General features: G+C 35.5%; 1 protein-coding gene across 1 annotated transcript; it reads left to right on the top strand.

Moving 5' to 3' along the window:
- Positions 1-3,463: 3,463 nt before the first annotated feature.
- On the top strand, positions 3,464-6,022 carry LOC122281941 (cytochrome P450 736A117-like). The gene is made up of 2 exons (XM_043093821.1): positions 3,464-4,508; positions 5,173-6,022. The coding sequence occupies exons 1-2, from the start codon at positions 3,543-3,545 to the stop codon at positions 5,785-5,787; spliced, it is 1,581 nt and encodes a 526-aa protein (XP_042949755.1). The 5' UTR covers positions 3,464-3,542; the 3' UTR covers positions 5,788-6,022.
- The last annotated feature ends 6,677 nt before the right edge of the window (positions 6,023-12,699 follow it).

The raw sequence follows: 12,699 nt of genomic DNA, 5'->3' as shown, positions 1-12,699 counted from the left end.
TCTATAAAAAAATTATTCAGCTCATCTTCCTTCGCATCTCATTTTCTTCGCTTTTCTAAATTTAGTCTGCATTCTTACTCTTCAATCTCTTTCTGCATTCTCACTCTGTAATAACTCAGCAATCTTCTCATAACCAATATATGAGGTATTCTGCATCTCGTTTACCAGTTATTTCTGCTTCTACCCTAGGTGCTATAATATAATAATGATCTGACTAATAATTCAGATGATAAAATTATTTACGAGATTGTGAGTCTCGGTACTCGATACTCATCAACCATTGTTGCATTTTCTCAGCGACTACAATCCAAGGCTGGTGGGGTTGACAAGTTCAACAAGAATATTTCTATCCTTTAGGGTCTTCTTCTAGAGTCCAACATGAAGATAGAAGCACTAAAACAAGAGGACAGAGATTTAAAATCCTTACTTAAATCTTCTTTTCGATTGCCTACTCCTTTAGATAGAAAGGCATACAGATTTTTGAAGAGTAGGAGCGTTTAAAGATTGAGGTGAAGAGTTTCAAATTGCTGTAATTTTGTTTCGAGATAATAAAATAATTCTTCACAAATATTCATATTTGTGTTTCTATCTTTTGGTAGATGTTCTATGTGCTTCATTTTATTTCTCCTTTAATAATGCACACTTCTTACAAAATCGTAATATGAATCTGAAATACTAATTGTATTTAAGAGATGGTATTTCAGATCTAATAATTTCAGATTTATATATCAAATATGTGCAGTTTTCATGAGTTCTTCTGGAACCTCAAAGATAATTAAATCATTTATATAAACTGCAATAAGTTAATATAGATACTGAAAATATATGGAAAATAGTTTGTTTTAGATCATATAAGGATTTTTGTTTTGAAACTTAATAGAATACATATTTCTGGATGTATTTATATTAGAAGTTTTAGACATTTTATATCTTTCAGGGATTTTCATATATATGACATGATCCAATGACTCATATAAATATGCATTTAATCATGTATATCCAAACTCTCGGTAATCTTCAAGCTAATAAAAACCTCAAGGAGTTCTAGTGGTCTAGGAAAAATAGAAAAACAGAAAAGGTAAAATGCCAGAGAGAATAAGGAGAAGGAGAAGGAGAAGGAGCAGGTCCGAACCGTGCTCGGTGATGCGTCGGAGTTGGAGGGTGATGTGCATAGTGGTGAACCATGGGTTGTTACCGATGGTGTCGAGCAATGGGAAGTAGCATTGTGTTTGGTGATTTGCCAAACAAGCCCATACAGAAACGATTCGAGGTGTGTGTGTGTGTGTGAGAGAGAGAGAGAGAGAGAGAGAGGGAGAGGAAATACTTTGAGTAAATCTTCTAACAGGTGGGCGATGGGCAACGGACTGGTGACAAAATTGGTTTCGACGGACTGGTGATGGTGTCGTGTGGTGGTGGCCAACAGGGCAATGGTGTTGGAAGGACTTTTGAATGGGGGCCTCAAATCGATTTCTAAATGGAGGTGAGGGGAAGTTGGTGTTTTATTATCAAGTGCTATGAGTCTATTGTACTTGCCGTGGAATTGCTAACATGGTGGAGTATTAGTGGAGGCTATTAAAGCCTCACCTTCATGTGGATTGTCGCAAAGCGGCTTTGGGTGTATATATATCTTCATAGGTGGCTGGTGAAAAATAAAAAAGGTATACTTTGGCAAGAGGAAAAAATATAGTGGTAAGAACAGGAAAAGACAAAAAAGAGAAGAGAGGAAACCATGTGTATAGGAGGATTTTTTCCTCACACTTTCATTAGAGATTTGAGAGATCATCCATGGTGTGATTTTAAAGAACAAAGCTGTTTTGGAGCAGCCAGTCAGTTATGTAGGCTTTAACAGTCCCTAATGAAAGTGTGCCACATCAGCAACTCTACACAAATGACTATAAGATTATCACACTTGATAATTTCAAAACACTAAAAGTATGTTCATCCTTCAAGCCCTCAAAGTTTAGCCCTACTATCGTTTGAGCCCAAGAGTCCCAAGCAGTGTTTCATCTATGGAAAATGTTAGAGATACGGGGGTATGGAGGGAGAACAAGTTGGCAAAACACAGTAGTTGAAAAATTTATTCATTCTTTAGGTTGGACGGAGGACCTAACCAGTCAAATCCATTTTGAAACCCATATGTAAACCGCAACAGTGTGACTAGAAAATCTAAGGTACGATCTAACTAGAAAACGGGAGATACCATTTGTAAACCATATGCAAATGTTTCTTTCATCTGTAAACCATTTGCACTGTGAATCCTTGATAGTAGATTAAGTGTTGTTTACTCAAATTTAAGCTCATATGAAGTTTTCAGAAGAACACTGAGAAAAGAATTTATTTCCTGGTCTAGTTCCACGATCATTAGGTAGGCTTGCGTTTTAATTTTTCATACTTTTATAAATCTTTTGGTATTTCTTTGACAAATGAGTGGAAGTAAAAAGACAACAACATCTATTTCAGGAGTTTTATAACAAAAGTTATCTACTTTGAGTAATGCAATTAATTCTTTAGATGCCATAAATTATTGTTCTATTTCTTTTCATTGTTTTATTTGTTTCCTTTTGCAAAAATTGCATCATATTGAACAATTTTAAAACTTGAGTTTCCAACTGCCAATGAAAGGGAAGGGCTTCGTTATGGGTTGTGAGAGAGGCGGAGACAACATGATGCTAGGTTTCCAGAGAGGGAAGGGTCAGCACGCGAGGGGGCTTCGTTCCGAGGGTAGGGAGGAGGATTTTTGGTAGGGTGTTTTGTTAGTGTGTGGTGCGGTCATATTAGAGATAAAATGGGATATCTATGTGACATTTACTTATTAGCGGGTTGTTATATGACAAAAAATAGAATAACCGGTTTTAAGTTTTTGTCATTTACGTGTGTATATATATATTGTAGGGAACAGCCTCAGGATGCACCTAACATAATGATTTAAATTAAAAAAAAAATGAAAAAGCTAATAGTTTATTTGTTTGGAAAAAGAAAATACAAAGTTAAACAAACGAAAAAAATAAAGATTAAAAAAAATTAAATTTTAGCAAAGTATGAGTATTGGTACGTATCCATATTGAATTATCTATTTACTCTCTATATAATAATAATATATTATTAATTTAAAAAATTTTTATTTTTATCACATTTTATAGTTCTACTAATTAAAATATTAATAATAATTATATTCTAATCAAATTAATAATATTAAATATTAATATTAATAATAATTATATTCTAATTAAATTAATAATTAATATTATATTTTAAGTGTTTTAAGTATTTTATTAGTTAAATTTACTTAAATTTGAATTAGAAATCAAATTTAAGTATATATATACACACACATGAGAAATCAAAAGAATTTCAAAATTGCCATCAGAATGGCTGAGGCGATATGATTTTCCCACCACATCATTGGTCATTTGAGAATGTCAAAACTCTTATCTTGAAATAAAATTATTTCCTCCATATAAACTTCTATGCAACATTACAAATGAACTTCGAACAGACCATAAATCGATATATGCTTAGCCACACGAGAGATCAAGAAGAAAATGTCAAACTTCCTGCAATTTTTGGGGCAACATGTGTCCACTTCCTTCTTCCTAAATCCGTTTGTTTTAGCCATCTTGTCCGTCGTCTTCATACTTCTCATGTTCAAATGGTCCTCCACCCTTCCAAGCACAAAACATAACTCACCACCTTCACCACCAAAGCTCCCAATCATTGGAAACCTTCACCAACTCGGCTTGCAGCCTCACCGTTCACTTAGATCCTTGGCTCAACGCCATGGCCCCCTCATGCTGCTTCACTTTGGCAGCGTCCCAACCCTTGTTGTTTCATCTGCCGATGCTGCCCGAGAGATCATGAAAACCCATGGCCACATCTTTGCAAACCGGCCAAAATCAAGAATGTTCGAGAAACTGCTATACAATTACAAAGATGTGGTAGCGGCCCCCTATGGCGAATACTGGAGGCAGATGAAGAGTGTCTGCGTGCTACATCTTTTGAGTAACAAAAGGGTTCAGTCCTTTCGCGGTGTTAGAGAGGAGGAAACCTCCCTGATGATTCAGAAAATCAAACAGTCGTGTTATTCTTCAGGTACTGTGAATTTAAGCGAATTGTTTGCAAAGCTTACAAATGATGTAGTGTGCAGGGTGAGTTTAGGAAGGAAGTATAGTGGAGGGGAAGAAGGCGAGAGCCAATTTAAGGAGCTTTTAGGGGATTTTGGGGAGCTATTTGGTATTTTCTGTGTTGGGGACTATGTTCGATGGCTTGCTTGGGTGAGCCGCGTAAATGGCTTGGATGCTAGAGCAGAGAAGATGGCTACACGGATGGATAATTTTCTAGAAGGAGTACTTGAAGAGCACACAAATTTTCAGAAGAAAATCAGGAGCGATGGCCATGTGAGTCCAGAAAATGAAGATCAGAAAGACTTTGTTGATGTTCTGCTTCGGATTCAGAAGGAAAACGTGATCGGTTTTCCTGTCGAAAGAGTTAGCATCAAGGCTTTACTCCAGGTAAGCAAACTCGTACGTGTGCGTGCGCGCGAGACCGGCCAAGTCCTGGAATTATCTATCGATCGATCAGTGTAATTTTGTTCTCATTCTTGGCATTCGTGAGTTTACCGTAGGACGTATGATTACGTCACATGTTTGAACCGACGAGATAATTTTTTCCTTTCTGACCAGAATAGGAGCTAGCTAAAGTTTGAACCGAGGAGATAGTTTGTTTTCACAGAACTTTCCTCTCATCTCATCTCATCTTAATCATTATAATTTTTTCAGATTCTCGTACAAAATAAAATCTTAATACAACTTTTTTAAATCCTAATACAACTTTTTCAAATTCCAATACAAAAATAATATATTCTAATAATATTTTATTTAATTTTTCCCAACTCATTTTATCTCATATTTGAAAATAAACTAAACCCAAGAAAAATGAGACGAACACTTGTAAATCTGTTAGCATTGTGTTATTATTCACACAAATTTAAGGTGTCGGGCAAGAGCTTTATTTACGTTGGAATGGTAAAAGTCTAACTGGTGGGATGTTAATGTTAGATGGTCTTAACCAAAACGGTCTGCTCACTTTAGGAGGTTTTGCATGTAATGCCTTTTTTTGGGCGTCACATACATATAATTGACAGCTTTCTTCAACATTTACAATCTTTTATTACAGGATGTATTCGCCGCTGGAACTGACACTGTGTATATAGCTTTAGAGTGGGCAATGACAGAGCTGTTAAGGCACCCAGCCGCCATGAAGAAGGTGCAGATTGAGGTGAGAGGGATCAGTACCGGTAACGAAAGAGAAGTAACCGAGGATGATTTGGATAAAATGCATTACTTGAAGGCTGTAATCAAAGAGACATTTCGGTTGCATCCACCTGTTCCACTGCTAGTTCCTCGGGAATCGACTCAAAGTGTCAAATTACAGGGCTATGACATTGCAGCAGGAACAAAAGTAATCGTCAATGCATGGGCAATTGGAAGAGACCCAAAATCATGGGATGAACCAGAGGAGTTTCACCCAGAGAGGTTCTTGACAACCTCAATAGATGTGAAAGGACATGACTTTCAGTTAATCCCATTTGGAGCTGGAAGGAGGATTTGCCCAGGCATTCCTTTTGCCCTCACTATTATCGAGCTCGTTTTGGCAAATCTGGTGCAAAAGTTTGATTGGGCGTTTCCTAATGAAGCAAGTGGACATGATTTGGCCATGTCTGAATCTATTGGTCTATCAATTCATAGAAAGTTTCCTCTTACAGCAGTTGCAACTCCATATATATTTTGATTAGTATATAATATGCATTAGCAAACGAATATGTTACGCAGGAGAGGATAACGTCCTACTGAAGCTGCTCGAAGGAGTGCAGGTCAGTTAGGAGTCTAGAGAGATCAGTTGGTGTTCTCATCTCTATCTATTAGGTTCTTATGTAACTATGTTTATCACTTGGTCTCTGTCATTGTAAGGCTATTTAAAGCCAAGTAGTCTCCGGAATAAAGCATGCAGCATTTGAATTAGTAAACATTGAGTACTGTCTTACTTCCTGTTGGATTCCTCGTTTGGCTCTCTGTAGTACTGCAGATTCTTAACCGAATACATGATTTCAGTTTTGCCAGCAAGAATTTTCTATTAGTCAGTTTGGTGGCAGAGAAATTGCTAGTACTAAAGAATAGCGCTTGATATTAACTACAAAATTATTGTAAGGAGCGTAATTATCATGTTTAAGCTTTACAAATACGTGTAGAATATGTGCAGCATAACAGAAACAATCTCTCTCTGTCTTAAAAACCCCCCATGTGTGAAAAAACGAATGATTTGACAGATTTGTTATAGATCAAGAGTTCTATATTCTTTCGTGATCAGAAGCTTGTGGCCAATCCTATATGATCAGGCATGCATATTCAACCTGATCTTCATTGAGCGCCCTTGCCTCCAATTTACTCATGCACTACACGTCTTATTTCCTAGTACAGGACTCCCCGTACATGTCTGGATGTAAGTCCACGATAATGTTCTGGCACATCGAGAACCACACTCACATAGAGAGATTATTTAAGTTCGAATTGCCATTGTTTCCGGCCTTCAAAAACAATAACTCGAGTACAAGTAATTGAATAATTTGAAACGTTAGAAGAGTGCATGCACCTAACCAAGTTTATACCAAACTTAATATCTAACATTGATCATGAAGAGTGCATGCACATGTTTCGAATTGAAGATTAACCAAATATCCTAACTAATTATACTTTTAAGGGATTAAATATGCTTTTTTGAATATTCTTCATGTCATTTTTAAAATATAACAGGTCATCATCTTAGTAGCCAATGACTTGTCAATTCTGTGGCATGCCATTGGACATGGGTGTTGATTGTTATTTGGAAGTAATTAAGATATAATGCTCCATTGACAATATTTATTATTGCTTCATTTACAATATTTACTTGATTGGATGTTGCAATCTTTGTTGAGGTTTTCCCTGCCGCAACAAAGGAGTTTTAAAGACGATACCAAGTTGGAAGAATAAGATATATAGCCATCTCTAAAATGATGACATTTGATTAGGGTCATTTATGGGTTACTGTAATAGATTAGAGGCTTTTTGGATCAAACACTCTCAACTCATCTCATCTCACTATCCAAACAGCCTATTATTGGAGTTTCAATTTCTGCATTATTGCTTGCATATATATATATATATATATATATAACTTGGTCGGACCTGAAATTGACAACTAGCTTAATTAGACCCAATTGAGATATTATGGGCATAAATTTGGGTTTTCCACCGATTGAAGACTATTTGCCCAATTTAATACTGTTTAAATTTATGGGTTAACTTGTGACGGTTGTATTTGGATTCAGATAATTTAATTTGTGATTTTACAAAGCATAATGGAGCTTTCAACTGGAGATAGTGGTTGGACTGTCACCTTCTATATATATTCAGTTGCGTCTTTAAGTTTGATTTAGAGGATGTGATGGATGGATCAATTTAATAATTTGGGTTTTAGCAGCTGCCCTATTATTCTACTTACACACACAAGCAAGACTTCATATTCTTAAATAGATTTATTAAGCCCTTAATTAATATCAGTTCTGTATCAAACCATAGAATTTATCTTATCAATTAGTGTTCTCATCTCTATCTATTAGGTTCTTATGTAACTATGTTTATCACTTGGTCTCTGTCGTTGTAAGGCTATTTACAGCCAAGTAGTTTCCGGAATAAAGCAGCTTTTGAATTAGTAGACATTGAGTACTGTGTTACTTTTGGATTCCTCGTTAGGCTCTGAGTAGTGTTAACCTCACTGATTCTGTCCAATCTCAACGTTCCACACATGGCAAGTTAACTCAATCTCAGCATGACCAAGAAGGGAAGAATGCCAGCATCTATCAAGACTCTAGATGGATAGTTGACTGTAATTGATTCCTAGAATATATTGTTGTCATCAGTGTAAATCTGTAATTTATATTCTTGCCTTACTTGTATATTTCCTTATTCATGTACACAGCTTACAGCTATATTAATGTTGCGAATACAACTCTGGTTGGTGTGTGATACCAAACCATTTTGCCATATACTTTTCATGGTATCAGAGCATCTATACCAAACCAGGTTCATGCAAGACACAAGCCATTCCCCTGGTTCTGGAACAAGTTTTGGATGGGTTTGCCCTCTTAAATTCTTCCAGTCAATTCCCTTGAAAAAGGGGATGAAACTTGAGTACCGCATAACCATCAGGCCCAGTATCTGGTCCCTTGCTGGGATCTAAATCCTGCAACATGGTCGTGGCTGTTTTAGTGCATTTATACACCATGATACAATATCAGCCAAAACATTTGACCACACATAAATGAGATTAAATCAGAAAAAAAATAATTTATATATTAAAGAATATATTTCATCAGAGTGGATGTCTCTCTTGTTCCCTAATGGGGGAAAAACTAAATTATGAAGAGTCGAAGGATCATTTTTTTATGAACAAAGATGCCTTCTCATGATAAAAGCAATATATTTTGGCTAGCCTAATCATATTGATCTTTATCAATTTTCTGTAATTCGTTGTACATTCGTGATTATCTGCAATAGCAGAAGATTGAAATTCAATCTGTAGAACATATCATCACAAAGAGGGAAGGACCTCCCACTTTCCACGAAAAACAAATGGCTGATATAGGACAAAAGCGTGACTTCTGTCGCAAGGGTCCAACTTAACTTTAAAACCACCTAAAAGTTAGGTTAGTAGCAATTTTCTCCTCCCGTCAAAGTTTCCTGTATTCCATAATTTTCTCCTCCCGTCAAAGGTATACTTTGGCAAGAGGAAGAAATGTAGTGGTGAGAACAGGAAAAGACAAAAAACAGAAGAGAGGGAACCATGTGTATAGGAGGATTTTTTCCTCACACTTTCATTAGAGATTTGAGAGATCATCCATGGTGTGATTTTAAAGAACAAAGCTGCTTTGGAGGAGCCAGTCAGTTATGTAGGCTTTAACAGTCCCCAATGAAAGTGTGCCACATCATCAACTCTACACAAATGAATATAAGATTATCACACCTGATAATTTCAAAATACTAAAAGTGTGTTCATCCTTCAAGTCTTCAGATTTTAGCCCTATTATCATTCAAGCTCAAGAGTCCCAAGCAGTGTTTCATCTATGGAAAATGTTAGAGATACGGGGGTATGGAGGGAGAACAAGTTGGCAAAACACAGTAGTTGAAAAATTTATTCATTCTTCAGGTTGGACGGAGGACCTAAGCACCCAAACCCATATGTAAACCGTAGCATTTCGACTAGAAAATCTGAGGTACGATCTGACTGGAAAACGGGAGAAACCATTTGTAAACCATATGAAAATGTTTCTTTCATCTGTAAACCATCTGCGCTGTGAATCCTTGATAGTAGATTAAGTGTTGTTTACTCAAATTTAAGCCCATATGATTTTCAGAAGAACACTGAGAAAATAATTTATTTCCTGGTCTAGGTCCACAATCATTAGGTAGGCTTGCGTTTTAATTTTTCATACTTTTATAAATCTTTTGGTCTTTCTTTGACAAATGAGTGGAAGTAAAAAGACAACAACATCTATTTCAGGAGTTTTATAACAAAAGTTATCTACTTTGAGTAATGCAATTAATTCTTTAGATGCCATAAATTATTGTTCTATTTCTTTTCATTGTTTTATTTGTTTCCTTTTGCAAAAATTGCATCATATTGAACAATTTTAAAACTTGAGTTTCCAACTGCCAATGAAAGGGAAGGCTTCGTTATGGGTTGCGAGAGAGCAGGAGACAACATGATGCTGGGTTTCCAGAGAGGGGAGGGTCAGTAGGCGAGGGGGCTTCGTTCTGAGGGTAGGGAGGAGGATTTTTGGTGGGGTGTTTTGTTAGTGTGTGGTGCGGTCATATTAGAGATAAAATGGGATGTCTACGTGGCATTTACTTATTAGAGGGTTGTTCTGACCGGTTTTAAGTTTTTGTCATGTACATATATATATATATATATATTTGGGAATAGCCTCGGGATGCACCTAATATAATGATTTAAATAAAAAAAAAGTGAAAAAGCTAATAGTTTATTTGTTTGGGAAAAGAAAATACAAAGTTAAACAAACGAAAAAAATAAAGATTAAAAAAAATTAAATTTTAGCAAAGTATGAGCATTAGTATGCATCTATATTGGATTACCTATTTACTCTCTATATAATAATAAAAAATTATTAATTAAAAAATTATTAATTTTTATTTTTATCACATTTTATAGTTCTACTAATTAAAGTTTTAATAGTAATTATATTCCAATCAAATTAATAATATTAAATATTAATATTAATAATAAGTATATTCTAATTAAATTAATAATTAATATTATGTATTAAGTGTTTTAAGTATTTTATTAGTTAAATTTACTTAAATTTCAATTTTCGAATGAGAATGCTTTAAAGTGTTTATGTTCTAAAGAAGAAAGTCATTTTAATTTTTTTATTTACAAAAATTGAAAAAAAAAAAAAGGAAAATGAGTACATTGTCAGATCGCAAAAATGACATGAAAAAAAGACGTCAATTCATGTGCACGGAGGGGCCATTAAGGGCATTTTGATAAAACAAGATCATTCATTAAATTCTACAAGGGAGTTAGACGTCAAATGGTTAAGAGTCTTGAGGCCTTTTAGTAAAACTGGACTGAACGAACTTAATGGATTTAATGGAAAAATAATAAAAATTACTATTCACAGTTAGATAGTCACCTATTATAATAGAATAGATATATATACACATATGAGAAATCAAAAGAATTTCAAAATTGCCATCAAAATGGTTAGGCGATTTGATTTCCCCACCACATCATTGGTCATTTTAGAATATCAAAACTCTTATCTTGAAATAAAATTAGGGAAAAATCTAGTTACAAACACAACTGTCTGCTAATATGTGCATTAATCTAATGTGGTTGGTTAAAAAGTAAATTTTATTGAAAACAGTACTAACTTAAATTTTGAATATGAAAAAATCAGTAATGGTACGTAGATTAGTACACTTTACATGTATATAGCAAAACTCTAAAATTATTTCCTCCATATAAACTTCTATGCAACATTACAAATGAAATTCGAACAGACCATAAATCGATATATGCTTAGCCACACGAGAGATCAAGAAGAAAATGTCAAACTTCCTGCAATTTTTGGGGCAACATGTGTCCACTTCCTTCTTCCTGAATCTGTTTGTTTTAGCCATCTTGTCCGTCATCTTCATACTTCTCATGTTCAAATGGTCCTCCACCCTATTGTTTTTTGCTCCTTGGTTTAGTCTCACACCGGTGGGAAATAACAAAGAGGCAGGTCTTTAAGGTTATAAATAAGAGGCTTAAGTGCACCAGTTGAAAGCTTATCTAGTAACTTTTGACTTTAGTTAAATTCCTCTATTAACCTTTTGTAAAAGGGGAAGATGTGTAAAGTTAAAGTTTTACTAGTGGGGTAGTTTTGTAGGTGTGGTGAGGAGAAAAATTGTGTGATTGTAACAATTTTTCACATAGTGAATTTTCTTCTCTGGGTCTGGTGGTTTTTCTCCTGTTTTGGAGTTTCCACGTAAATTTCTTGTGTTGTTATTATTTTTCTATTTTTCTTGTTATTCCTGCAAAGGGTAGATCCTATGGTGGTGAATTTGGAGGTCCAAATTCTCAACAATTGGTATCAGAGCCACTAGGTTCTTTTTGTGGGGTGGAGTTTTGGTGTGGTAGTGTGGATACGTACAGTCTAAGGAGGTTCTAGAAGATTGGAAATTTTAAGTGTGTCCATTGTGACCCTCCAATCTTTCCTGGGAACTGACTTAGTGAGGTACTATTCATTTCTACAGTAAATTCATCAAAGCAATGTCAGGAAGTAGGGTTTCAAATCTTGTCAAATTTGAGGTGGAGAAATTTGATGGGAGAATCAATTTTGGCTTGTGGCAAGTATAAGTCAAGGATGTCTTGATTCAATCAGGATTACACAAGGCATTGAAGGGCAGACCAACACATGAAGTCAGCACTGGTACTAGTGTGATTGGTGAAATGAGCAGATCTAAAATGAGTGATGAAGATTGAGAGGATCTGGATTTGAGAATAGCAAGTGCGATACGTCTGTGCCTGGCCAAAAATATTATTGCAAATGTGAATGGAATATCTACGGTAGAGGAACTCTGGGAAAAACTTGAAGAGTTGTATCGGACGAAGGGCGTCTCAAATCGCGTGTACCTGAATGAGTAGTTTCATAAACTGCAGATGAGTGAAGGTACAACTATTTCAGATCATTTAAGCGTTCTCAATGGCATTGTCGCTGAGCTAGAAGCTATTGGAGTTAAAATTGATGATGAAGATAAAGCCTTGAGACTCATCTGGTCTCTTCCACCTTCCTATGAGCACATGAAACCTATTTTGATACATGAGAAGGAGAAAATAATTTTTTCAGAGGTTACCAGTCAAATCTTTTCTGAAGAGAGAAGATTAAGTAGTGGAAGTAATATTCTACTTGAGAACTTAGTGATGGTAGTAGCTGGAAATGGGAAGATAAAGAACTCCATGAAGAAGAAAGTAGTCTGCTGGGAGTGTGGACAATCTGGGCACGTCAAGAAAAATTATCCAAGAGCTGGAGCAGGTTCGGCAAGTGGCTCCAAGTCAGTAAATGGAGATACTGGTATTGATGCTAGTGTTGTGTCTCTC

This window comes from Carya illinoinensis, chromosome 11 (assembly GCF_018687715.1).
Source record: "Carya illinoinensis cultivar Pawnee chromosome 11, C.illinoinensisPawnee_v1, whole genome shotgun sequence".
NCBI lineage: Eukaryota > Viridiplantae > Streptophyta > Magnoliopsida > Fagales > Juglandaceae > Carya > Carya illinoinensis.
The sequence above is the reverse complement of the archived record's forward strand: the minus strand, read 5'-3'. Positions and strand labels throughout refer to the sequence as shown.